This window comes from Cetorhinus maximus, chromosome 29 (assembly GCF_964194155.1).
Source record: "Cetorhinus maximus chromosome 29, sCetMax3.hap1.1, whole genome shotgun sequence".
In the NCBI taxonomy this organism is placed as follows: Eukaryota; Metazoa; Chordata; class Chondrichthyes; order Lamniformes; family Cetorhinidae; genus Cetorhinus; species Cetorhinus maximus.
The window spans coordinates 24,753,834-24,780,177 of NC_135907.1; the positions used below are offsets into that span (position 1 = coordinate 24,753,834).

The window sequence follows — 26,344 nt, forward strand, 5'->3', positions numbered from 1 at the left end:
CCAATGAGTACAGGCCCAACCTACTCAACCTCTCCTCATAAGAAAATCCCTCCATACCCGGGATCAACCTAGTGAACCTTCTCTGGACTGCCTCCAATGCCAGTATATCTTTCCTTAGATAAGGGGACCAAAACTGTTCACAGTATTCTAGGTGTGGTCAAACTAGTGCCTTGTATAGTTTTAGCAAGACTTCCTTATTTTTATACTCCATTTCCTTTGAAATAAAGACCAACATTCCATTTGCCTTCCCTATTACCTGCTGAACTTGTATGTTAGCTTTTTGTGATTCATGCAAGAGGACCCCCAAATCCCTCTGTGCTGCAGCTTTCTGCAGCCTTTCTCCATTTAAATAATATTCAACTCCTCTATTCTTCCTGCCAAAGTGCATAACCTCACACTTTCCCACATTATATTCCATCTACCACATTTTTGCCCACTCACTTAACCTGTCTATATCCCTCTGTAGACTCTTTGTGTCATCCTCATCACTTGCCTTCCCATCTATTTTTGTGTCATCTGTAAACTTGACGATAGTACATTCATTTCCCTCATCCAAGTCATTAATATAAATTGTAAATAATTGTGGCCTCAGCACTGAACCCTGTGGCACTCCACTAATTACAGGTTGCCATCCTGTAAATGCCCCCCTATCCTAACTCACTCTCTTCGATTAGTTAGCCAGTCCTCTATCCATACTAATATACTGCCCCAACACCATGGGCTCATATCTTATTGAGCAGCCTTATGTGTGGTACCTTATTGAATGCCTTTTGGAAATCCAAATATATTAAATCTACTGCTTCCCCTTTATTTATCCTACTTGTTACCTCCTCAAAAAATTCTTAAAAATTTGTCAGGCATGATTTCCCCTTCATGAAGCCATGCTGACTCTGCTTGATTAGATTATGTATTTCTTAATGCTCTGCTATTACATCCTTTATAATAGACTCTAACATTTACCCAATGACAGATGTTAAGCTAACTGGCCTATTGTTACCTGGTTTTTGTCTCCCTCCCTTTTTGAATAAGGATGTTACATTGGCAGTTTTCCAATCCTCTGGGACTTTTCCAGAATCTAAGGACTCATGGAAGATTACTACCAGTGTATCCACTATCTCTGCAGCTATTTCCTTTAATTTCCTAGGATGTAACCCATCAGGTCCAGGTGACATATCGGCCTTTAGCCCCATTAGTTTCCCTAGTACATTTTCTCTAGTGATAGTTATTGTATTTATTTCCTTCCCCCCCTTTTGCCCCTTGATTATTTAGTATTTTTGGAATGCTATTAGTGTCTTCTAAGTGAAGACTGATGCAAAGTAATTATTTAACTCCTCTGCCATTTCCTCGTTCCCCATTATTATTTCCCCAGCCTCATTCTCTAAGGGGCCTATATTGACTTTGGCCTCTCTCTTCCTTTTTATATTTAAAGAAGCTCTTACTGTCTGTTTTTATATTACTTGCTAATTTACCCTCAACATTTATTTTCTCCCGCTTTATTTTTTTTGGTCATCTTCTGTAAATGTCCTTGTACACACGAATACCCATTGCAGCCCCAAATCTTCACCTATCCATGATTTAAACATTAAAAGTTTGTACCTGAATGTATACTGGTCCTGAAATGAAGGAAAACCAGCATTTGGAAGATAGTTTTCCATGGTATGTTTCCCCTAGTAGGAAGTGCACACTGCATATGCATCGCCTGTAACTATACGTGGGTTGCTGTGATTTACGGGACACAGTAACTCCTGGCCAGTATTTTACAGGACGAGTACAGGACATGAGTGAGCCACAGCCAAGCAGAAAATGTCCCAGGAAAGTGACAACAATTGAACAAAAAGTCACAATCTTCGATAAACTGAAAAATGGTGCAAGTTTATGCTGGCAAGGGCATACTCTGAATGAATTTACAGTCAGGTACACTAGGCAGTCGGAAGCAAATAATAAGGGCAAGTGTTAGTGTTTCTGGTAGTCATACTGCCAGGTTAACTTTTGTAAGTAGGAGAGATCCACACTTGGAGGAAATGGAGAAGTTACTCAACGTGTGGATAGAGCATCAGCATCAAAGGAGGATAAGGTCCAATCATTCGAAATAAAGCACTTGAATTGTACCAGCACATAAACAGTGACAAAGAGGGTAGTGCTGGTGCCATCTGTGATGATGAAGGTGGTGCAGAAGGTGCCTCTCCTTTGACTTCCAAAGCATTCTCAGCCAGGCCTGGATAGTTCGATCGCTTTAAAGAACATTTCAGGCTGGATAATGTGAAGTTAGTGGAGAGGCTGCTTCTGCTGACCAGGCAGCTGCACCCCAGGGTGCTGCAGGAACACACTGAGGAGAGGGGCTACCAGGCAGAGCAGGTCTTCAACACAGACAAAACTGGCCTGTCCTGGAAGAAGATGCCAAATGGGACCTACATTTCAAAAGAAGAGAGGACAGCTCCTGGGTTTAAAGCAGCAAAGGAGAGGCGGACACTCCTGCTCTGTGCCAATGCAGCTGGTTTTAAATGTAAACTAATAGGTCAGAAAACCCTCGAGCTGTCGAAGAGAAAATTAAATCTCATTTGCCAGCCTTTTGGAAGGCTAACACCAATGCCTGGGTTACTGCAGTTGTATTTGAAGACCAGTTTGCCAATTGCTTTCTGCCGGAGGTCAGGGCTTATCTGAGGGAAAAGAACTTGTCTTTCAAGGTCTTACTAACCCTGGATAATGCACCTGGGCATCCACACTCGCTCACAGAGAGCCATCCAAGTGTTGTTTTTATCCCCAAATACGACCTCACTTATCCAGCCAATGGACCAGGAGGGCATTGCCTCATTCAAGGCTCACCACACCGGACAAAGCTTCAGCCACACCCTTCACCTTCTAGAAGCAGAGCCCTCAACCACAGTCCATGATTGGTGGAAGGGATTCAACACCCTCACAGCAGGAGGTATAACTAAGGGCTCACGGGATGAAGTTAAAGCTTCAACCATCAATGCCTGCTGGAAAAAAGCTTATCCCGAGGCGGTGAATGATTTCACAGGGCTCCTCAATGGGGAAGCGGAAGAGGCCAGGATTGTTTGACTCAGCAAAACAAGTTGGAGGGGAGGCATTTGAAGACCTGGTCACCGATGAAGTAGAGGAGTTGCTTCAAGCTGATCAAGAGGAACTCTCTGCGGAAGAATTGGTTGAACTGATGAAATTAAATGAAACTATACAGGAGCAGGAGCAGGAAGAAGAGCCTAAAAAGGCTCAATTCACTACCGAGAGGATGGCAGATCTCATGAGATCAGCTGAAGATTTGAATAAGTGGGTGACAGACTGCGATACAAACAGGGAGCGGAGCAACACCTTTCGTAGAGTGATGGACGCAGCTCCTTATCGAGAACTTTACAAAATCGGAAAGCAGAAGGTGAAGCAGTCAAGAATAATCTTGTTCTTTTTACTCACATCAGCTTCTACATCAGCCATTCACCCATTCCCTCCATCTGCACTCTCAAGTACTGGACAGTAATTTGTACTGCAATGTACCGTAATTTGGACTCTGTAAGTGTGACAAATTTTACATTGTCCTTATCCTTATTTTCTTGCTTTGTTAAACAATCGCTCAGTAAAATTGTCTCAAATTTCCTCAAAAAGATCATTTTTATTGCCTCTGTGCCTTTAAAAGGTCAAATTTTGAGATGGATGGAACCTTATCTAATACACTCCCATTATAATGTATGTTCACGATTTCGTCCCATGAATGGCAGAACTTTACTGTACCTGTAATCCCTCAACACTGGAACTATTCCAGCAAATCTCTTCTGCACGTTCTCCAAAGCCTTCACAACCTTCTCCAGAGGGCTGTGCCCAGTGCTGTACACAACACTGAAACTGGGGCCAAACCAGTGTTTTACAAAGATTTTGCATAATTTCCTGGCTTCTTAAAAAACTCATTTCATGGGATGTGGGCGCCACTGGCTAGGTCTGCATATCTCGCCCATCCCTAGTTGCCCATGAGAAGGTGGTGGCGAGCTGCCTTCTTGAACCGCTGCAGTCCATGTGGTGTTAGAAAGGGAGTTCCAGGATTTTGACCCAGCACATTATCCCAATAGACTTCATGGTGATGAGATATAATACATATGGAACCTTATGTGTTTTGGATGATGTTTTTGAGGGTCGGCATGTAGATGAGGAATAGAAAGTGGCCAAGGATAGAATCTTGGGGACTCCAGGGGTAACAGTGTGGGAGCAGGAGCAGGAAAAGCAGCCTTTCCAGGAGATTCTCTGCTTAGGACTGCAATTGTGGCGCAGGTGACAGTATAGCTTGCACTTCAGGTTAGTAACATCATGTCAGTCTCTCTGAGCCAGGAGCGTGAGACCATCTCAAGTGGATCATTTGACACTTTGGAAAATTGACTCAATTGACCTGGTAGAAAATCGCAATGAAACCTTTATTTTGAAGATAGCCTACTCCACCTACCAGATACCTTGACCAGCTCGGAGGGAGCGCTGCCTTACCTGAGATGCCATCCTTCACAGGAGATATTAAACTGAAGTCTATTGGGATGAAGATAAAAAGTCCAATTCAAGCATTCAAAGTGCAGGAAGTTTTCCTGTTGTCCTGGTCAACATTCTGCTCAGAATTAACACCATCAAAAGCAGATTAACTGAATACCTGTGTTCATGGGATCTTTCTTTACAGAAAATGGCAGCATGTTGACTTAGGGGACAACATTCACTGCATGACATGGGCATTCACTGTGATGCTGTGGGATTAGTTTGATAAGGTGATAAAGGGTTGTATAAATGCAGTTTATTGTTAAAATGTCACTGGCTGATTAACAAACCCTGCACATCTTTGTCCCATCGTTGTTATGCAGAATGTGATCTACCAACTGCGTATCACAATGTCTAGGTTTTATTTACTGCTGGCTGGAGTGTGACAACAACTTCAGTTACAAACACAGCTCCTCCAACCCTCCCACTCAGTCACTGTACCTCTGGCCCCACAAATACCAGCGTGTGGTGTTTTAGACAAGTTATTAAAATGTTGGTGTTTCATTACAAAGTGTTGCAAAGAAAGTCTTTGTTTAAAAGCAGGTGCTCAGCATCACCCAGTCAGTGGATTGTGGACAGGCTTTGGGGAGTCAGGAGGTGAGTTAGTCACCACAGGATTCCCAGCCTCTGACCTGCTCTTGTAACCACAGTATTTATATGGCTAGTCCAGTTCAGTTTCTGGTCAAAGGTAACCCCCAGGATGTTGATAGTGGAGGATTCAGTGATAGTAATGCCATTGAACATCAAGGGGCGATGGTTGGATTCTCTCTAGTTGGAGATGGTCATTGCCTGGTACTTGTGTGGCGTGAATGTTGCTTACCACTTATCAGCCCAAGCCTGGATATTGTCCAGGTCTTGCTGCATTTGGACATGGACTGATTCAGTATCTGAGGAGTCGCGAGTGGTGCTGAACATTGTGCAAGCATCAGTGAACATCCCCACTTCTGACTTTATGATGGGCAGAAGGTCATTGATGAAGCAGCTGAAGATGGTTGGGTCTAGGACATCCTGAGGAACTCCTTGTCTTTTGCACTGATGTGCTCCTTCATCATTGAGGATGGGGATATTTGTGGAGCCTTCTCCTCCAGTGAGTTGTTTAATTGTCCACCACCATTCACGACTGGATGTGGAAGGACTGCAGAGCTTAGATCTGATCCATTGGTTGTGGGATCGCTTAGCCCTGTCTATCACTTGCTGCTTCCACTGTTTGGCACACAAGCAGTCCTGTGTTATAGCTTCACCAGGTTGACAACTCATTTTTAGGTATGCCTGGTGCTGCTCCTGGCATGCCCTCCTGCACTCCTCATTGAACCAGGGTTGATCCCTGGCCTGATGGTAATGGCGTCCACACACTGACCATGTTTTTAAAGATGGAAAAACTGTTTCTACCAATTTAAAGATTAAAAATGAAGTTTAGCAGATTCTTAGCACCAATCAGCCTGGGAGGTTTTAAATTTCAGGGAAATGTACTTGCAGTTATACCAGAGACAGCCAAGGCCATGTGAAAGAGAGGGAGGGTAGGGTGAGTGGAGGGTTTCAATATTGAAATTCAGCGAGAGAATCAGTTGGAATAGGAGAGAGTGCAATGATGCAGGCAGCAAAGAGAGTTCAAAGGAGGCCTGGACAGTGAGAGAGAGATAGAGAAAGAGAGGGAGGGAGAGGGAGAGAGAGAGAGGGAGATGGAGAGAGAGAGGGAATACAGAGAGAGGGAGAGGGAGAGAGAGGAGAGTGATAGATACAGAGAGGGAGAGAGGAAGGAAGAGATAGAGAGTGTGAGAGAGATAGATAGGGAGAGGGTACGGTAGGAGAGAGGGAGGAGAGATGGAGAGATTCAGAAATAGAGAGGGAGAGAGAGATTTATATTGGAAATTTGGGTTTACTCGGGTTCAAGCTTTTCCGAGCAACTATTCAGAAATTGAGAAGAGGTTCCTGAAACATTTGAATATTTAATCAGAGATTTCAGGGGAAATTTTCTGTTAGAAAGTACTTGATACTCGAGATGTCTTTCATTGAGATTTCTCCTCCTTGTTGGTTGTGCTAGTCTCGTTCTCTGTGACGCCTCCACAGTCAATCCTCAATCCTCCTTCTTCAAAAACCACACTTCATTCTTCCTGCCAATGGGTTTCATTGGTGGGTCGTAGCCAGCGCAGACATAGAAATCTCGGTGATAGGACGATGCGTCTCCCATCGCTGTTCGCAGCTTTCCCGCATAGTCAACCCAATTAGCTTCTTTGGCGTAGCCTCCAAACTGACTGCAAGATGGGAACAAGAAATGCCAAACACTGAGAGGAATTGAAAAGAGTAAAAATACTGCCTTCAGTTGAGAGAGGGACCACTGCGGCCATTGGTGCTTTTTCATTCTTGCTCCAACCTTGTGATCCTGCATCACAGACACCAGCCCATCATTCCAACTACGGACATGGAGTAGGGGCTGGATATTGCACTGCGGCAGCAATCACAGTCAACATGCAGACTCAGTGCGGAGCAGTGCACTGGCACAGAAAAGGGTTTTCACTAATTAGTCACCAAGACTACATAGATTACAAAAGTATGGAGGTCATGTTGGTGTTGTATAGAACCTTGGTGAGGCCACAGCTGGAGTACTGTGTGCAGTTCTGTCACCACATTATAGGAAGGATGTGATTGCACTGGAGGGGGTGCAGAGGAGATTCACCAGGATGTTGCCTGGGATGAAACATTTAAGTTCTGAAGAGAGGTTGGATAGACTTGGGTTGTTTTTGGTTGGAGCAGAGAAGACTGAGGGGCGACCTGATCGAGGTGTACAAGATTATGAGGGGCATGGACAGGGTGGATAGGGAGCAGCTGCTCCCCTTAGTTGAAGGGTCAGTCACAAGGGGACATAAGTTCAAGGTGAGGGGCAGGAGGTTTAGGGGGGATGTGAGGAAAAACTTTTTTACCCAGAGGGTGGTGACGGTCTGGAATGCGCTGCCTGGGAGGGTGGTGGAGGCGGGTTGCCTCACATCCTTTAAAAAGTACCTGGATGAGCACTTGGCACGTCATAACATTCAAGGCTATGGGCCAAGTGCTGGTACATGGGATTAGGTAGGTAGGTCAGGTGTTTCTCACGTGTCGGTGCAGACTCGATGGGCCGAAGGGCCTCTTCTGCACTGTGATTCTGTGAAGACCAAGACCTTTTAGAAGCCCTGGACGATTTGTTTCAGGCAGAGTTCACTATCAGCACATTATCACTATCAGCACATTGTCACTATCAGCACATTGTCACTATCAGCACATTGTCACTATCAGCACATTGTCACCATCAGCACATTATCACTATCAGCACATTGTCACTATCAGCACATTGTCACTATCAGCACATTGTCACTATCAGCACATTGTCACCATCAGCACATTATCACTATCAGCACATTGTCACTATCAGCACATTATTGCTAAGCAGCTCCTAGCTCATTACAAGACCATTGGAAAGGAAGGCTCTCGCCACTCAACACAAGCTCAGGCGAGCTCAGTGGGGAGCCCACCCACCTCTCAGTCAGCAGGCTGTGAGTTCAAGTCCCACTCCAGGCACTTGAGTACAAAATCAATGCTGACATTTCCAGTATAATACTGAAGGAACTCTGTACTGTCAGAGGGTCGGTACTGAGGGAGTGCTGCACTGTCAGAGGGTCAGTATTGAGGGAGTGCTGCACTGTCAGAGGGTCAGTACTGAGGGAGTGCTGCACTGTCAGAGGGGCAGTACTGAGGGAGTGCTGCACTGTCAGAGGGTCGGTACTGAGGGAGTGCTGCACTGTCAGAGGGTCGGTACTGAGGGAGTGCTGCACTGTCAGAGGGTCAGTATTGAGGGAGTGCTGCACTGTCAGAGGGTCAGTACTGAGGGAGTGCTGCACTGTCAGAGGGTCAGTACTGAGGGAGTGCTGCACTGTCAGAGGGTCGGTACTGAGGGAGTGCTGCACTGTCAGAGGATCGGTATTGAGGGAGTGCTGCACTGTCAGAGGGTCAGTACTGAGGGAATGCTGCACTGTCAGAGGGTCAGTACTGAGGGAGTGCTGCACTGTCAGAGGGGCAGTACTGAGGGAGTGCTGCACTGTCAGAGGGTCAGTACTGAGGGAGTGCTGCACTGTCAGAGGGGCAGTATTGAGGGAGCTCTTAATCAGACTCCAGTGAGACTTAATGGAAAGTAAGTGTAGATACTGGGTGAGGGTGCCTCATGGAAAGCATGGTTGTGTAGTCTGTCAACTTGCAGCAATATCCCTGTCACTGGGATGAGGAACCAGAAGGTCAGTCTGATCCCAAAAGCAGAGGCCTGCTGGATAGGCTGGGAGGGTGACAGGCCGTCCAACAGATTCCCACCCTGACCCCAGCATTCCAGCTGGGACCAGTTAAGTAACCTGAGCACAGAATGTAGAGTCAAGTCAAACCTTGTCGTTTTCCATTCTGTCACGGACCGTGGAATTGGCTCTGGTTTTTCACAACGATGCCAGGTTTAACCTCACTGGATTCACTGAAACTTACGTGGAGTAGACAGTGAATCCATCTTGATGTTTGATCTCGATGCTCTCGTCTGTTGGTTTGGGGGCGTTCTCCTGAAATTTGCTGGGGATGCGGATTTGAACTTCGACCTTGGGTTGCAAGCTGTCGCCCTCAGTTGGCCAGACGACCATGCTGACCGGAGAGGTCATTCCCAACTGGACACCTGCAAAAAGCTGCAAAATTCAGGAAGGTTCCGCTCAGCTGGGAATCAGTACACCCTTCGCTTCCCATTTAACCCTGGACAGGCCCCCGATGGCTGCCCATGTCTTAATTCACTCCTAGTCCTGTTTCCTATCATCCTTGTGCTCTCTGACCTACACTGGCTCCAGATCAGGCAACAGCTCGATTATAAAGTGTTTATCCTAGTTTTCAAACCTCTCCATGGCCTCACCCCTCCCTATCCCTGTAACCCCCTCCAGCCCCACAATTCTCCGAGGTCTCTGCTCTCTGCCAAATCCCGGCCTGATGAACATCCCCAGTTTCACTCCCCTCACCATTGGTAGCCTCACTGTCAGCTCCCAGGAGCCTGAGCTTTGGAAATCCCTCTCAAAACCTTGCTGCCTCCCTACCTCACTTTACTCCATTAAGACACTCCTTAAAACTTACCTCTTTGACCAAATTTTGGTCATCAGACCTGATATCTCCCTGCGTCTCAGTGTCAAATTTTGTTTTATAATCATTCCTGTGAAGCATGTTCAGACATTTCACCGCATTAAATCGCTATATAAATGTACATTGTAGTGGTGTGTTGTGACTCAATGGATTTGGTAACCGAAACGTAGAAACATAGGACTAGGAGCAGGAGGAGGCCATTCGGCCCTTTGAGCCTGTTCTGCCATTCAATAAGATCATGGCTGATTGGATTGTGGTCTCAACTCCACTTTGCTGTCTGACCCCCACCCCCCCAGAACCCTGACTTCCTTGTCCATCAAAAATCTGTCTAACTCGTCCTTAAATAGATTCAGTGACCCAGCCTCCACTGCTCTCTGGGGGAGAGAATTCCAAAGACTAACGACCTTCAGAGAGAAAAAAATTCTCCACATCTCCATCTTAAAGATAGACGTCTTATTCTTAAACGGCTCTAGTCACCCCTCAAAAATAAACATCCTCCCGGTATCTACCCTATCAAGCCCCCTCAGGATATTACATGTTTCAATAAGATCACCTCTCATTCTTTGAAACTCCAATGGGTATAGGCCCAACCTGTACAACCATTCTTCATAAGATAAGCCCTTCACCCCAGGTAACAGTCGAGTGGACCTTCTCTGTACTGCTTCTAATACAATTATATCCTTTTTCAAATAAAGAGACTAAAACTGTACACTGTATTCCAGATGTGGTCTCACCAGGGCCCTGTACAGCTGCAGTAAAACTCCCCCACTTTTATATTCCATTCCCCTTGCAATGAATGATCACATTCCATTTGCCTTCCCTATCACTTACTTTACCTGCATATTAATTTTTGTGATTTGTGCACCAGGACACCCAGATCCCTCTGTACCACCGAGATCTGCAATCTCTCTCCATTTGGATAATATACTGCTTTTCTATTCTTCCCGCCAAAGTGAACAAGTTCATATTTTCCCACATTATACTCCATCTGCCAAATTTTTTCCAACTCACTTAACCTGCCCATATCCCTTTGCAGACTCTCTACTTCCTCTTGACAACTTACTTTCCTACCTATCTTGGTGTCATTGGCAAATTTAGCAGTTTTCTCATCCACCCTGCAGCTCCCACTCTCGTCGATACAAGCTGCAGGAATCTCGAGCCTGTGGGATAATTGCAAGGGCTGAGGCTCCTCCACTTCTATCTCTCCAGTCCCCTTACCTTCCTCACTCGCAGTCACACCCTCCTGCCTCTTGCCACTGACCAAAGCAGAAGACCCTATCCTGGCTGACCTCAATCAGGGTAACAATAGGTGCCCCTACAACAGGCAGAGTCCAATCCCTTACCCTTTTCCCCAATATTATACTTCAAACTCAGAAAGAACCCTCAATACCTTGCTCATTGGTTCCTCCAACATATTTGAGCAGTTTCAAGGCTCCTTCACCCGAACCTTCATTAAATGGTTTCCCGCTGATAGTTACACTGGCGTAATTACCTGGCTCATATTTACGCTCCTCATAGGTCAGGTCTCCCTGTGAGAAAATCCAAAGCTGTAATTTCAAGGGTGAAATAAACTCATTGACAAATGGACAGACAATTTGTGCAGGAACTTCACCACTAAATACAGTGTTATGACCGGGATGGGAGGAGTGGGCAGTTTCTCCAGCCCCACTATTCCACAGGTTGCACCATTAGTTTAAATGTTTAAATCACTTATCAAAATGGCCAACTATTTACCTTCACTACTGTTAGGACACAGAATAAGAGACTTTCACCAGGTTTCTTTCAATAAACTCAGAATAATTGATTTATTATGAAACAAAACTTATTTTATAAAACAAGTTGCAAAATTGGTTAACATAAAATTTGTAATCCAGAAATGTAACGATTTACCCTTTTAACACCCCAACACTCACTCACATGGAGACATACAAACATAAAACAAAGGACAAGACAAATAAGGTCTCTACAAAGGTTGGCATAAGGGAACACTTTAGGAAAAAGGATAAAGTTTGAAAAGGTCTTGGCACTGACGATCTGGTGTTCCTGTATGCAATGACGGAGTGCTGGTCACAGTAATTGTCTGGAAGTCCTTTCCAAAGAATCTTTGGTGAAACATTGTTTTTGTTAACTCTTGCTTGTCACAGCTTCGCAGGCTTTCAAATACAGACGGGTTATACTGGGATGAGAATTTTCTGGTTGAAGGTCCCAATCTGGACTGTAGGAAATACAGGGAGAATGAGAGGGAGAGAAAGAGAGAGGAGCACTCTTCCTTCATAGTTTTCCCCCAAGACAGACATTGAGTTCAAAAAACATGTTCAGACAGAACTTCTCCTAGGCTATGTATTTTTCAGCCAATTATCAGGAGCCCACAGCCTGGCAACAGATCTTTTTTCATTTTAACTCAAGTAAACAAAATAACTCTTATCTCCCAGGTGTCTTGCTGGTCATTTAGCTGAAGTCATGTGATTTCCTGGAAAAAGTAGCTTGCTCACAGACCAAAGTGAACTTGCAGCCTTTTTTAAAACACAAACTTAGGAGAGTGTCCAAATAATTCAATGTCCTTTCAATTTTTTTTAAAAAGCATATAATTCTTGGAGATATAGATTCCTAACAACAGATAGGGATCCCAGTGCCATCTCCCAGTGTAATTTACAGTGCAGAATCCCAGTGCTATCTCAGTGTAATTTGCATGGAGGATCCCAGTGCTATCTCCCAGTGCAATTTACAGTGGAGGATCCCAGTGCTACCTCCCAGTGTAATTTACAATGGAGGATCCCAGTGCTTTCTCCCAGTGTAATTTACAGTGGAGGATCCCAGTGCTTTTTCCCAATGTCATTTACAGTGGAGGACCCCAGTGCTTTCTCCCAGTGTATCATATGTGCTATTGGGCAGTATCAGCTCTCTGACCTGGTGAGGAATATTCCCTGGAGCTTTGCTGCCCTCTCTGGGTAATTGTTGATAATAACAGCTCCCAGTGTAAATCAATTGCTTCAAATACAGACTTTTTTTTTTTTTTTTTTTTATTGTAAAAATATACTTTATTCATAAAAATCTTCAATCACCTTCAAAACCATTTCAAAAACAACATTACAAGGGTACAATCCAGGTTAAACTTTTACAAAATGTATCACCAGGTGCATCAGTACAAACAATATTACAGTCATTTACAGCCTTTCATTTTGATCTGTACAGCCCGAGGGGCTCTAAACAGTTCCCAGTCTCTCGGTGCGCTGTGGTAGAAAGGTCTTAGACAGCGACCCTTCCCCATTGCGCCTTTGCGGCAGCTGCCCCAAGCTTTAGTGCGTCCCTCAGCACGTAGTCCTGGACTTTGGATTGTGCCAGTCCGCAACAATCGGTCGGGGACAAATCTTTGTGCTGGAAGACCAACAAGTTTCGGGCAGACCAAAGCGCCTCTTTCACCGAGTTGATGATCCTCCAGCTGCAGTTGATGTTTGTCTCGGTGTGTGTCCCTGGGAACAGCCCGTAGAGCACAGAGTCCTGTGTCACAGAACTGCTCGGGATGAACCTCGACAGCAACCACTGCATCTCTCTCCAGACTTTCTTTGCAAAGGCACAATCCACAAGGAGGTGAACAACGGTCTCTTCCCCACCACAGCCACCTCGAGGGCATCGTGCAGAGGGGGTGAGACTCCTGGCGTGTAGGAAGGATCTGACGGGGAGGGCCTTTCTCACCACCAGCCAAGCTACGTCTTGGTGCTTGTTGGAAAGTTCTGGCGATGAGGCATTCTGCCAAATGACTTTGACAGTCTGCTCGGGGAACCATCCCACAGGGTCCACCCTCTCCTTATCCCTCAGGGCCTCTAGGACGTTACGTGCTGACCACTGCCTGATGGACTTGTGGTCAAAGGTGTTTTTCTGCATAAATTTTTCCACCAGGGACAGGTGGTACGGCACGGTCCAACTACTTGGAGCGTTCCGCGGCAGCGTGGCCAGACCCATCCTTCGCAACACCGGGGACAGGTAGAACCTCAGCACGTAGTGACACTTGGTGTTTGCGTAGTGAGGGTCTACGCACCGCTTGATGCAGCCGCACACAAAGGTGGCCATCAGTATGAGGGCGATGTTGGGCACGTTTTTTCCCCCTTTATCTAGAGGCTTGTACATCGCGTCCCTGCAGACACGATCCATTTTCGACCTCCAGATAAAGCGGAAGATGGCTCGAGTGATCGCCATCGCGCAGGAGTGTGGAATGGGCCAGACCTGCGCCACGTACAGCAACAGCGAGAGTACCTCACACCTGATGACCAGGTTCTTACCCGCAATGGAGAGGGAGCGTCGCTCCCACATGCCCAGTTTCCTTTTCACCATAGCCACTCGCTCCTTCCAGTTTCTAACGCATGCCCCGGTCCCTCCGAACCATATCCCCAGCACCTTCAGGCCGTCAGCCCTGACAGTGAAGGGGACAAAGGATCGGTCAGCCCACTTCCCAAAGAACATGGCCTCGCTCTTCCCACGATTTACCTTGGCTCCCGAGGCCAGTTCGAACTGGTCGCAGACGTGCATCAGTCTGCGCACCGACAGCGGATCCGAGCAGAAGACGGCGACGTCGTCCATGTACAGGGAGGCTTTTACCTGAGTGCCTCCACTGCCTGGGATCGTCACTCCTCTTATGCCCGGATCCTTCCTGATGGACTCGGCAAAGGGTTCTATGCAGCACACAAAAAGGACAGGCGAGAGAGGGCAGCCCTGCCTGACTCCAGATTTAATCGGAAAGCTATCTGTTTCCCACCCATTGATTGAGACTGCGCTACTGATGTTAGTGTAGAGCAGTTGGATCCAATTTCGAATTCCCTCCCCAAACCCCATTTTGGAGAGCACATCCCCCATGTAGGTGTGCGATATTCTGTCAAAGGCCTTCTCCTGATCCAAGCTGATGAGGCAGGTATCCACACCCCTGTCCTGTACATAGGCAATCGTATCCCTGAGCAGCGCCAGGCTGTCAGAGATCTTCCTGCCTGGCACAGAGCAGGTCTGGTCAGGGTGAATCACCAATTCCAGAGCGGATTTGACCCGGTTGGCGATGACCTTGGACAGAATCTTATAGTCCATATTCAACAGTGAAATGGGTCGCCAATTTCTAATTTCCTCCCTTTCCCCCTTGTGCTTGTAGATGAGGGTGATGATGCCTTTCCTCATGGATTCTGACATGCTGCCGGCCAGGAGCATACTCTCGTACACTTCTAGCAGGTCTGGGCCGATCAAGTCCCACAGAGCCGAATACAACTCCGCCGGCAGGCCGTCGCTTCCGGGGGTTTTACTCTTCTCGAAGGACTCGAGGGCCTTAGTCAGTTCGTCAGGGGTTAGCGGTTTGTCTAGGCTCTCCCGAGTACTGTGGTCTAGGACCTCCGTGATAGAGGACAGGAAGGACTGGGAGGCCGTGCTGTCCGTGGGCTTCACGTCATACAGTCCGGCATAAAAGGATTTGCTGATCCTCAGAATGTCGGACCGTGATGACTTTACTGAGCCGTCTTCTTCCTTCAGGCTGCTGATCACAGAGCGCTCTCTGTGTACCTTTTGGAAGAAGAAACGTGAGCACGTCTCATCCTGCTCCACGGAGCGGACTCTGGAACGGAAGATGATCTTGGAGGCCTCCGAGGCAAAGTGCGAGGCTTGCTGGCCCTTCACCTCTTGGAGCTCCTCCTTGACATCGACCCCCATCGACTGCAGCCGGAGCAGATTCTGCATCTTTTCCTGGAGTCGGGACATTTCCCTCTGTTCCTTTCTAGCTTTCTGGGTGCCTTTGCGGATGAAAAACCTCTTGATGCTTCCCTTGATCACTTCCCACCAGTGTGTCAGGGACTCAAAGAGGGGTTTCACGGTTCTCCAACCTTTGTAATCCCTCTTGAGCTCCTCAATGTTCTCTGGGGTCAGCAGTTGCACATTTAGCTTCCATGCCCCCCTGCCCACCCTCAGGTCTTCCTCCAAGTGGCAGTCCGCCAGTAGGAGGCAGTGGTCAGAGAAGAACACCGGCTTGACCTCGGTGGATCTGACTGTGAATGCACGGGACACAAACAGGAAGTCTATCCTGGAACGAATGGACCCGTCTGGCCGCGACCAGGTGTATCTACGCTGCGCTCCGTCTGCAGGGTTGCTGAAGACGTCGTGCAGCTTGGCATCCTTAACTGTTTCCATCAGGGATCTGGACGTAGCGTCCAATCTGCTTCCGGCCCTGCCGGATCGTCCAGCCGCATCGATGATGCAGTTGAAGTCCCCGCCCAGAATGACCGGCCTGGAGGTCGCCAGCAGCAGTGGGAGCTGCTGAAAAACCTCCAGCCGCTCAGCCCCTTGTGCCGGGCCGTACACGTTAATTAACCGGAGTGGAGCGTTCTTGTACATTACGTCTGCTACCAGGAGTCGCCCGCCCACCACCTCCTTGACCTCGGAGACGGTGAAGTTGCCTCCCCGCAGCAGAATACCCAGGCCGGAGGAACGAGAGTCGTTTCCGCCCGACCAGATCGATGGCCCGTGGGACCACCATCGTGACCATTGCCTGTAGGAGCTGAGGTGCGGTATCGCACACTCCTGCAGAAACAACAGGTCAGCTTTGACCTTGGCAAGGTAGTCCAAGGTCGCAACACATCGCGTAGTAGATTTAATGCTACGCACATTTATGGATACAATCTTTAAACCCATATTAAAGCATTTATTCTCCTACCAAACCCACTGTCTCTGAGAGTCCCAGACCTTTAGTCTGCTCCTTCATACCCGTAGTGAGCTCAAATTCCTTCACTTTGGATGGGCTGAGGTAGATCTCCTTGGCCGTGTTCTGCTCCAGTGGCATCTGGAGGTTCACGTAGTGAGCGGATTTTGAGATGACCTTTGCTGGAGAAGCTTCTCCAAAACTCACCCCCTCTGGGGGGTTGCTGTTCCCGGCTTCCTGGAGCTGGGGTGCGATGATTGCCTCACTGCTCCCAGATTCCAGGGGCTGTGGTGCACTGGCCTCCTCAGGTTGCAGGCAAAGTTGGGGTGCGTTGGTCTCCTTGTTGTCTCCAGTTTTCTGGAGCTCGGGTGTCTCGTCCTCCAACGCCCTGGAGCTTTGCCGCCTCTTCTGTCGGTGCCGCTCTGGCACTTCCTCATCCGAAGAGCTGCTGCCCTTGTCATCCGTGTCGGATGGGAGACGCCTCTTGCCGCTTCTCTGGGAAACGCCTTTGCTTCTTCTTCGCTCCCTCTTACTTTTCTTGTTCTTCACCGTCCGCCACTCCCCCTGCTGCTTTTCCACTGCTGCCTCCTCCTCCATTGATTCGCTGTCCTGAGGACTGGAAGGTTCAGGGGGTGGTGCTGTTGATTGTCTCTCTGTTGCCTCAATCTCTTTCTCCACCTTGTCTCTCTCTGTGTCCTCCTTTGTCCCGTTGAGCTCCCTGGGGGCCTTGGTGGTTGGAGTGACACGGAACATTTCTTCTGCTTCCCCGTGGTCGGCTTTGGCTGCCTGTGCGTAAGTACGGCAGCGTTTGGGGCAGGTCCTGTAGAGGTGACTTGCCTCGCCACACAGGTTGCAGCACTTGGCCTGTTTGCAGTCTTTTGTCTGGTGCCCTTCCTGTTTGCAGATCTTGCAGAGGGAGGCGCTGCAGTTGGCCGCCACATGACCAGCCTTGCCGCATGAGCGACAATGCTTGGGTTGCCCAGCGTAGACCAGGTAGCCACGGTTTCCCCCGATAGCGAAACTGGAAGGAGGGTGGAAAATGGCTCCCTTACCATCGGTCTTTAGCGTGACCTTAAACAGGCGTTTGCCTGTCCAGATCCCCAAGTCGTCTCGAATCTCAGTGCCGCTCCCCACCTTATCGAAGTACCTGGTGAGGAAGGTGACCACGTCGGCGACAGGGACGAAGGGGTTGTACACATGCACCATCACCTCACGTTCCCGTTGCAACGGCAGAGAAAAGTGCGGCTCCGCCGTCAGGATCTTCATCTCCGGCAGGTCTCTCTTCTCCTCGAACACCCTCAGGAGCCGGACGCAGTCTGCCACTTGCTTGAACGTGACGTCGAAATAACCACCTTTGCGGGAGTCGTGCAGGGTGAAGATCTCCGTAGCTTGGAAGCCGCACGCCTTCAACAGGATCCTCCTGGTGAAGAAGCCCCGATCCATAGGTGATCCTCCTTCGTCGCTGTGGTTCACCGTGACTCGGACGGTGATAGGTAACCCACGGTATGAATTCGGATTGCGATTGGTTTTCGCCCTTCCATCCCGACCTTGCCATGGCAGGACCATGGTGTCGCCCCTGCAACACTACACTTGATCTTAGCCAAAAGGCCGAGAAGCGATGTTAGACTAGAGCATCTGTACAAGACTTCAAATACAGACACTGAAACTTCACCTGAGGAATTCTTCAAAACACAAATCAGATCAGTAAAGGGTTCAGGGCAGGCAACTTTCAATCACAGTCTCATCTGCCCAGCAATACTAAAAGTTTGTAAATCCAACCAATTTTTTATCCAAATCCTTCATTTCCCCAGAATTTAAACCTCCTGCAAGTTGGAAACTTTACAGTGAGTTGAACACTGGCCTGTGTTTGGAGTTTGACCGGGACAGACTGATCTCCACATGTACACACAGACATACCCTTCTCAAGGGCAACTAGGGATGGGCAATAAATGCTGGCCCAGCCAGCAAAGCCCATGTCCCATGAATGAATAAAAAAAACACGAGACACACACACACACACACACACAAGTGTACATAGAGACACATACACATGTACACAGAGACACACACACACACGCACACGTACATACACAAGCAGACATAGAGACACACACACATGTTTATAGAGACACACACATACACAGAGGCACCCAAACACACATGTACACAGAGACACACATGCAGAGAGACACACACATAGAACACACACACATGTTTACAGACACACATGCTTACAGAGACACATATGCACACATGTACACAGAGACACACACACACACGTACTTAGACACACACACAAACATTCACACAGAGAAACGCAAACATTTACAGACACACACACATAAATTAAGGGGGGGTGGGGTAACAAGGCAAAAGAGAGATACGAAAATCCTGACAGAGAGAGGAGCAGTACTTCTTCAAGGTAGGCATTCCTTGAGAAGTGGCAGTCAATAAAACACTAAGATAAAAGCAAAAAACTGCGGATGCTGGAAATCCAAAGCAAAAACAAAAATACCTGGAAAAACTCAGCAGGTCTGGCAGCATCTGCGGAGATTTATATTTCACCTCTTTTCTATTTTTCCTTAGTTCTGTTGAAGGGTCATTCGGACTCGAAACGTTAACTGTGTTCCTCTCCGCAGATGCTGTCAGACCTGCTGAGTTTTTCCAGGTATTTTTGTTTTTGTTTTGGATTTCCAGCATCCGCAGTTTTTTGCTTTTATTATACATTTTCCAGTGCTGACTTATTTTCCCTCCTTAACTCAATGGTCCTGAGGCCAAACAGCGCCACCTAGAGAGCTGCTGCGTTCTCCTGAAATTGTTTGTTTGGTAGATGGTTTCGCCCCAGCTCATCTGGGCACCGAGATAAGGAACTTACTGAACAGACTGAAAACTCAGAGAGGCAGGATGGAGCCAACAAAAGCCCTTGTGCCACTCACACACAGGGTGGGGGCCACTTGGTGAAGTGATGCCAGGGCAGAGTGACCCATGGTCACTATAAGGAGTGCAGATTGAGAGTGGGTGGGGATTCCCAGACAATCAGAGCCAAGTTCACTGGGCGTTTGGACTGTCACGAGGTTCCTCACAATTCAACCCAATTCCCTCACAGTCACTGGGCGAGGGGGTCAGTGAACTGGCATTGAGAACCTGGCACTGCATCTGCTGAAGTTCCTTACCTTGGTTTCTGAATTGAGGGTCTGAAACGGTCTGTTCTCAGGCTGACTGAACAGCGAGTTTGTTATCATTCCAAACATGACTGCACTTCCTGAAGTTTAACCCAGTCCACAGTTAACCTAAAGACAAATAAAACTCCTTGTATCAGGCACGGTCTCAGCACTGTCACTTGGTAAAAGTTTCACTTATTAATTGATTACACAGTTTAGAGTTCGGGAAATATGCTGAGAGAGAGAGATTACCAGGTTGTGTAATGAGAAAATGCATCATCATTACTGGGAGGAGACTATGGATTAACCCTTTCACTCACCTGCCCCCAGTGACGATCAACAATTGGGTAACCCTTGTGTAAATGATGATGAGAGAAGGCAGTTTATGATTCTCAAAAAGGGGAAAAGCCAACTCTGGGTTTCAAGGCTGACAGTTATTCACTGTCCTTGGGGTTAGTGTTTCTCATTAATAGATAGAATCATAAAATGATGGAACTGTTATAGCACAGAAGGAGGCCCCTTGTTGTGCCTTTGCAAGAGCAACTCACCCAGTTTCCCCGGAGTCCTGCTAATGTTTCCTTTTCAGATATTAATCCAATTCCCTTTTGAAAGCCTCAATTGAAGCTGCCTCCACCCTCACTCTCAGGCAGTACATTCCAGACTCTAACCACTCGCTGTGTGAAATGGTTTTGCCTCATGTCACCATTGGTTCTTTTGCCATTCATATTACATCAGTGTCGTCTGATTATCGACCTTTCCACCAATAGGAACGCTTTCTCTCCATCCACTCAGCAATGTTCACAATTTTGAAAGGAGTTCAATAAAGTTGAAGACAATAGATAAAAGATCTTTGGAAGAGATTAGCGGCCTTTGAAATTTAAAGAATAAGAGATCTCACTTTTAAGACTAAGACGAGGAGACATGTTTTCTCTTTGGATCATTAGTATGTGGAATTCTCTTCTCCGGAAAGCAGTGGAGGCTGGGTCATTCTATTTATTCAAGGTAAATTTTTGATGGACAAGGGAGTCGAGGGTTATGGGGGGCAGACAGCAAAGTGGAGTTGAGACTAAAATCAGATCAAGCCTGATCTTATTGAATGGTGGAGCAGTCTCAAAGGGCTGAATGGCCTACTCCTACTCCTAAGCCCTATGTTCTTATGTAGCCTGTCTGGACCTGTGATTTTGAACATCTCCATCAAATCTCCTCTCAACCGTTTCCTTCTCAAAAGAGAAAAGCCCATCTTCTCCAATCTAGCCTTGCAACTGAAGTCCCTCTTCCCTGTCGCCATTCTCATGAATATTTTTCGCACCCTCTCTAAAGCCTTCATTCGCACCCTTCCTAAAGTGGTGCTCAGAATTGTACGCAACACTCCAGCTGAAGCTGAACCACGCGGGTTTATAAGTTTATAACTTCCATAAGGTCAATCTAGTAGCAACAGCTACCGGTGTCACCCTCAGATTCTCACACAAGGATCGTGACCTGAAAACAAAAGCCTGTCCCTATCTGTCGCATTACAATAAAAGTTCACCCTTTAAATTATAGGAGATGTTTGGGTCAACCCTCTTCAAGGCCACGGTCTGACCACTGGCACAACCAGATCTTTCCCAGCCTTGGTCTTATTTTCCCCGGAGCTGAGCTTCAGCTTTCATAACTCATCTGTCCTCAAAACTACCTGTTCACGCCTCAATCCCTAACCCTAACCTTCCTGTGAACAATTTGGCAGCTGTATTTCCTTATATTACAACAGCGACTACGTTTCAAAAAGCTCTTCACTCGCTGTGAAAGGCATTGAAATGTTCAGAGGTTGCGAAAGACGATATAAAAATCTTTCTTTCGCTAGCTGAGCCCATCCTGTTCTCAGCCAAGACTCAGAGGTGTTGCTGGCGAGCGGGTGGGAACAGGAAACCTGGATGGGTTTTTCACCACTCCAGGTGAATCGCTCCAGTTGAGAGCAGCCAAATCTCACAGGCAAGGACCACAGGTGAATGTTTAAAGGGTTTACTTGGATGATGATTTATGGCCTGCTCCTTCAGCTTGTGTCAGGCACGGCGGGTGGACAGGGCCCTGTGTGTGGGCGAGGAGGATGGGACAAGGTGAATTGCAGCCTGGACCAATAAATCATAGAATGATGCAACAGGGAAGGAGGCCATTCAGTCCATCGTGGCTGTGCCAGCTCTTTTGGGAGAATTATTCAATTAGTCCCACCGCCCTATAGAATAGAGAGCCTAAAAAAGGGAGAATAAGGTAACAATTTTATCCTTTTTTTATTAGTTCAGTGAGTGTGACTGGCAAGGCCATCCTGAATTGCCCTATAATAAACTATTTACATCAAAGAAGGAATTCGGCCTCTGCCCTGTTTTATTTTCGGTGCCAGTCGGAGTCGAACCTTTTGCAAAATGAACTTTATCTGCGATCAAAGGCAATTTAGATCTTGAGCAATATAACATTTGCAGAGATTATGTCCATGACCTTCACCCTCTGGCTGCAGATCCAATTCATGAATGGAGTTAATATTTGAATAAAATAATCCTGAATTTTTAATTCGGTTTGTTTCCTGAATTTTTAAATGAAATTTTGTGAGATGGTGAAATGTTTTGGAGGTTAAAAAGTGTGACTGGCAGCGGTGGGATTCGAACCCACGCCCCCGAAGAGACTGGAGCCTTAATCCAGCGCCTTAGACCGCTCGGCCACGCTACCGGCTGAGCAGCGGCGCTGCCAACACCCAATAGAACCGGCAGCCCCGGGACTGGGTAGGGGCGGGGGAGGGGGCGGGGCCGAGTTCCCGAGGCCCGAGGCCGATGAGGAGCCGGGATCCGTGGGGTGGGGGCGGGGGAAGAGGCCGATTGGGGCGGGCGGGGAAGCGGCTCCCGGCGAGGACCCGGCCACCGCCGATCGAACCGGGAATCCATCCTCCGGCCACCCGCCGCAGTGACCACTACAGCCCCGGCGGCCGGCGCCTGAGCAGCCGGTAGCGTGGCCGAGTGGTCTAAGGCGCTGGATTTAGGCTCCAGTCATTTCGATGGCGTGGGTTCGAATCCCACCGCTGCCAGCCCGGGATTGATTTTATTTTTAGGGGCTTTTATTTTTTTCCCCCTCCCCCTCCTCCGGGCTCCTGTGGGTCGGGAGCGGCGGGGGCGGCGTTTATTTTCCGGACTCGGAGGAGTCGATTCCTTCCTCCGCGTCGGGAACAGATTTGGCGCCAGTGACGCCGCCGGGGAAAAGGTTTAAAGGCCGTTGGCGGCCCCGCTCTCCCAGCCGGTAGCGTGGCCGAGCGGTCTAAGGCGCTGGATTAAGGCTCCAGTCTCTTCGGGGGCGTGGGTTCGAATCCCACCGCTGCCAGTCACACCCACACCTTTTTTTTTTGTTTGTTTTCTTTAAATTTTATTTTTAAAGATCAAAATGATTCCCTTTCCAGCTCAGAAAGTGGAGCAAAATCCCTCAGGTTCCCTGTCACCGGCTGGACAGGTTGCACCAGCTCCAGAGAAGCTGCTTTTTCTGTTTTAAGGGTCTAGGTTTTTTTTTTGGGGGTGGGCACCATCTCTGGAGCTGGGTGAGGACAGGAATTTGCAGCACATTTTACATTTTTACATTTTCACTTCAGATTTTCCAAAAGAATCAGAATCACAGCTCAGGAGGAGGCCATTCGGCCCGTCGTGCCCATTGCCAGCCCCCCCCCCCCCCCCACCCGCTGCATCCAGCTCAGCTGGTGCCGCTTTACTATCGACTCTGCCTGGACCCATCGGGATTTCTGGACATCCTTATCAAGTCGCCTCTTATTTCACAGAATCCCAGAACTTTTACAGCCCAGGAAGAGGCCATTTGGCCCACCGGCTCTCCGAATGAACAATTCCCTTAGTGCCATCCTTCTACCTTCTCCTGCACATTCTTCCTTTTCTAGTAACAGTCTAATTCCCTTTTAAATCCTTCAGTTGAACCTGCGTCCACCACACTCTGAGGCGGTACATTCCAGACCTTAACCACTCATTTTTTCCTCATGTCGCTTTTGCTTCTTTTGCAAATTGATTCTCATTCTCGATCCTTTCATGAGTGAGAACAGTTTCCTCCAATTTACCCTGTCCAGCCCCCTCATGATTTTGAATACCTCTTATCAATTCTTCTCTCAGCTTCCTTTTCTCTAAGGAAAACAGTCCTAGCTTCTCCAATCTACCTTCATAACTGAAGTTCCTCATCACAGGAACCATTTGCATGAATCTCTTCTGCACTCTCTGCAATACATTTCCTAAAGTCCACCACCCAGAACTGGACGCAATACTTCAGCTGAGACCAAACTTGCATTTTATATAAACAAGAAACTACTGCGGATGCTGGAAATCCAAAACAAAAACAGAATTACCTGGAGAACTGTTGAAGGGTCGTGTGGACCCGAAACGTCGACTCTTTTCTTCTCCACCGATGCTGCCAGACCTGCTGAGTTTTTCCAGGTAATTCTGTTTTTGTTTTGCATTTTATATAGGTTATCATTGCTCCTTTGCTCTTGAACTCTGTGCCCTTGTTTATAAAGCCCAGGATCCCATATGCTTTATTAACTGCTTCCTCAAACTGCTCTGCCATCTTCAATGATCTGTGCATGTATACCACCAGGTCTTCTCCTGCACCCTCTTTTAGGGTGATATATTGCTTCTCCATGTTCTTCCTACCAAAATGAATTATTTCACACTTCTATGCATTCAATTTAATCTACCACTTGCCCATTCTACCAATTTGTCTGCATCCTTTTGAAGGTTAACACTATTCTCCACACAGTTCACAATACTTCCATGTTTTATCATCTGCAAATTTTGAGATTGTGCCCTGTACAACCAAGTGCAGGTCATTAATATATACCAAGAAAACCAATTTCCACCTCTAATTTCCCCAGTATTGTTGGATACATCTTATCCTGTCCTAGTGACTTATTAACTTCAAGTATAGCCAGCCCATCCAAAATCTTCTCTTCATCCATTTTTTCCCAACCAGTTTCTCAACTACCTCCTATTGCTCCTTTTCCTCCTATTTCACTATGATTTGCACAGCATCTTCTTCCTTGGAAAAGACCGATACAAAATATTCATTTGGTACCTCAGCCATCCCCTCTGCTTCCATCCTTGAATCCCCTTTTAGATCCCTAATCAGCCCCACTCCTCCTTTTACCACCATTTTACTATCTATATGCCTGCAGAAAATTCCCTTTTATGTTAGCTACAGTCTGTTCTCATACTCTCACTTTTCTTACTTTATTTGCTTCAATTCTCCTATGAACAGTCGCTTGATAGAACAGAACTTCAGTATTGCTGAAAAAAGAGACATGCTATCAAAGCTTTTCATCTTGCACTAAGCAGAACAGACGGAAGAATGCCAAATTTCAAAGGGAGTGATGATTAGTGGGATACCAGGTATGTAGGCTGTACATCCCAACGACTGGCAGATTGTATCAAACAGCATGTCCCTTTGGCTGATCACAATAGGCAGAGTACTGACTGCACTCAATCAGCCTGTGCTTGCAAAACTCAGAACATAATGTCTGATGTTAGATATAATTTAATGATTGGACAGCACTTGCTGAACAACCCAGAGTGTGCTATGAATTACACTAATAATTAATTTAAGATTAAGTGGGGCTCACAATGTGGCTCACTGACACTTACTGGAAGTCACGTTTATTCTTACATAGGGACCCATCCTCTGCAATGTAAAAGAACATGTCCAGGCATTGCACCTTTTCTGAATTAAACAAAAGCTTGGGGGACACCAGTTTTCTGGGGCATTCTTCATGGTGACATCTTGGCCAATCAGGGTCGACTTGCCAACCAATCAGCACCCTTTTTGCATGCAGTATAAATTGTTGCTCCCTTTGAAATTTGGTATTCTTGTGTCTATCCTAATAAGTGTAAGATGAAAAGCCTCTTTTTTTCAGCAACACCCTCTGAACCTTTTATATGCAGCTTGGTTCTCAGTTGTATTATCCGCCCAGCATATGCACCCTTTTTCTGTTTCACCTTACTCTCTATCTCTTTAATCATCCAGGGAGCTCCGGATTTGTTTGCCCTACCTTTCCCTGTTTGGGAATGGACCTTGACCGTACCGGACATATCTCCTCTTTAAAGGCAGCCCATTCTTCAGTTACAGTTTTGCCTTCCAATATTTGATTCAAGTTTATTTGGGCCAAATCCACTCTCACCCCATTTAAATTTAAATTGGCTTTCCCCAAACAAATTATTCTTACTCTCAATTGCTCCTTGTCCTTTTCCATAGTCAACCTAAACCTTACTGACCCATAAATGTTCTTCGTCTGACACTTGACCTACCTTATTCCCCAGAATCAAATCTAGCAATGCCTCCTTCCTCATTGAGATGTTTGGTGGTCATGAAAGACGTTATATACGAAAGGCAAGTGTCCATAACTTCAAATGAGAAACTCTGTTGGATTCTTTGATCTGAGGAAGTTAGCTACCATAGCTGAAATTTGTAAATGTTTCCCTCTCCTTGGTACCGTTCCCTCCTTTACAAAACCTCAGTCATCACCCACTTCTCAATAAAAACACGTGCAAATTACTATTGCCCTTTGAACATGTTGTGATCTCCAAAATCCATGCTCATCTTTCATATAACTTTTTTTTAACAGGATGTGGGCTTCACTGGCTGGGCCAGCATTTCTTGCCCATCCCTAGTTGCCCTTAAGAAGGTGGTGGTGAGCTGCCTTCTTGTGGTGTAGGTAGACCCACAGTGCTGTTAGAAAGGGAACTGCAGGATTTTGACCCAGCAACAGTGAAGGAACGACAATATATTTCCAACTCAGGATGGTGAGTGACTTGGAAGGGAACTTCCAAGTGGTAGTGTTCCCATCTATCTGCTGCCCTTGTCCTTCTAGGTGGTAGAGGTT

The 26,344-nt window shown here is 47.1% G+C and overlaps 1 protein-coding gene and 3 non-coding genes across 4 annotated transcripts; 2 read left to right on the top strand and 2 right to left on the bottom strand.

The window, feature by feature from the left end:
* Positions 1 to 6,450: 6,450 nt before the first annotated feature.
* On the bottom strand, positions 6,451 to 20,099 carry LOC144669473 (heme-binding protein 1-like). The gene is made up of 5 exons (XM_078531944.1): positions 20,013 to 20,099; positions 19,477 to 19,593; positions 11,033 to 11,171; positions 9,013 to 9,193; positions 6,451 to 6,770 (listed from the first exon to the last, which is right to left on the bottom strand). The coding sequence occupies exons 2-5, from the start codon at positions 19,552 to 19,554 to the stop codon at positions 6,593 to 6,595; spliced, it is 576 nt and encodes a 191-aa protein (XP_078388070.1). The 5' UTR covers positions 19,555 to 19,593; positions 20,013 to 20,099; the 3' UTR covers positions 6,451 to 6,592.
* A 1,980-nt stretch (positions 20,100 to 22,079) lies between these two features.
* trnal-aag (transfer RNA leucine (anticodon AAG)) lies at positions 22,080 to 22,161 on the bottom strand. Its single transcript has one exon. It is a non-coding gene; the product is annotated as a tRNA-Leu (tRNA).
* A 270-nt stretch (positions 22,162 to 22,431) lies between these two features.
* Positions 22,432 to 22,513, top strand: trnal-uag (transfer RNA leucine (anticodon UAG)). Its single transcript has one exon. It is a non-coding gene; the product is annotated as a tRNA-Leu (tRNA).
* A 208-nt stretch (positions 22,514 to 22,721) lies between these two features.
* Positions 22,722 to 22,803, top strand: trnal-aag (transfer RNA leucine (anticodon AAG)). Its single transcript has one exon. It is a non-coding gene; the product is annotated as a tRNA-Leu (tRNA).
* Positions 22,804 to 26,344: the final 3,541 nt, after the last annotated feature.

What these genes read in the sequence shown, in the direction of transcription:
- LOC144669473 (XM_078531944.1), bottom strand. Translation starts at nt 19,554, where the DNA reads ATGTTTGGAATGATAACAAACTCGCTGTTCAGTCAGCCTGAGAACAGA. An exon ending in TGGAGGAACCAATGAGCAAG is followed by an intron (nt 9,194 to 11,032) that starts GTATTGAGGGTT and finishes AGCTTTTTGCAG; the next exon opens with GTGTCCAGTTGGGAATGACC. An exon ending in GGATTCACTGTCTACTCCAC is followed by an intron (nt 6,771 to 9,012) that starts GTAAGTTTCAGT and finishes CCCATCTTGCAG; the next exon opens with TCAGTTTGGAGGCTACGCCA.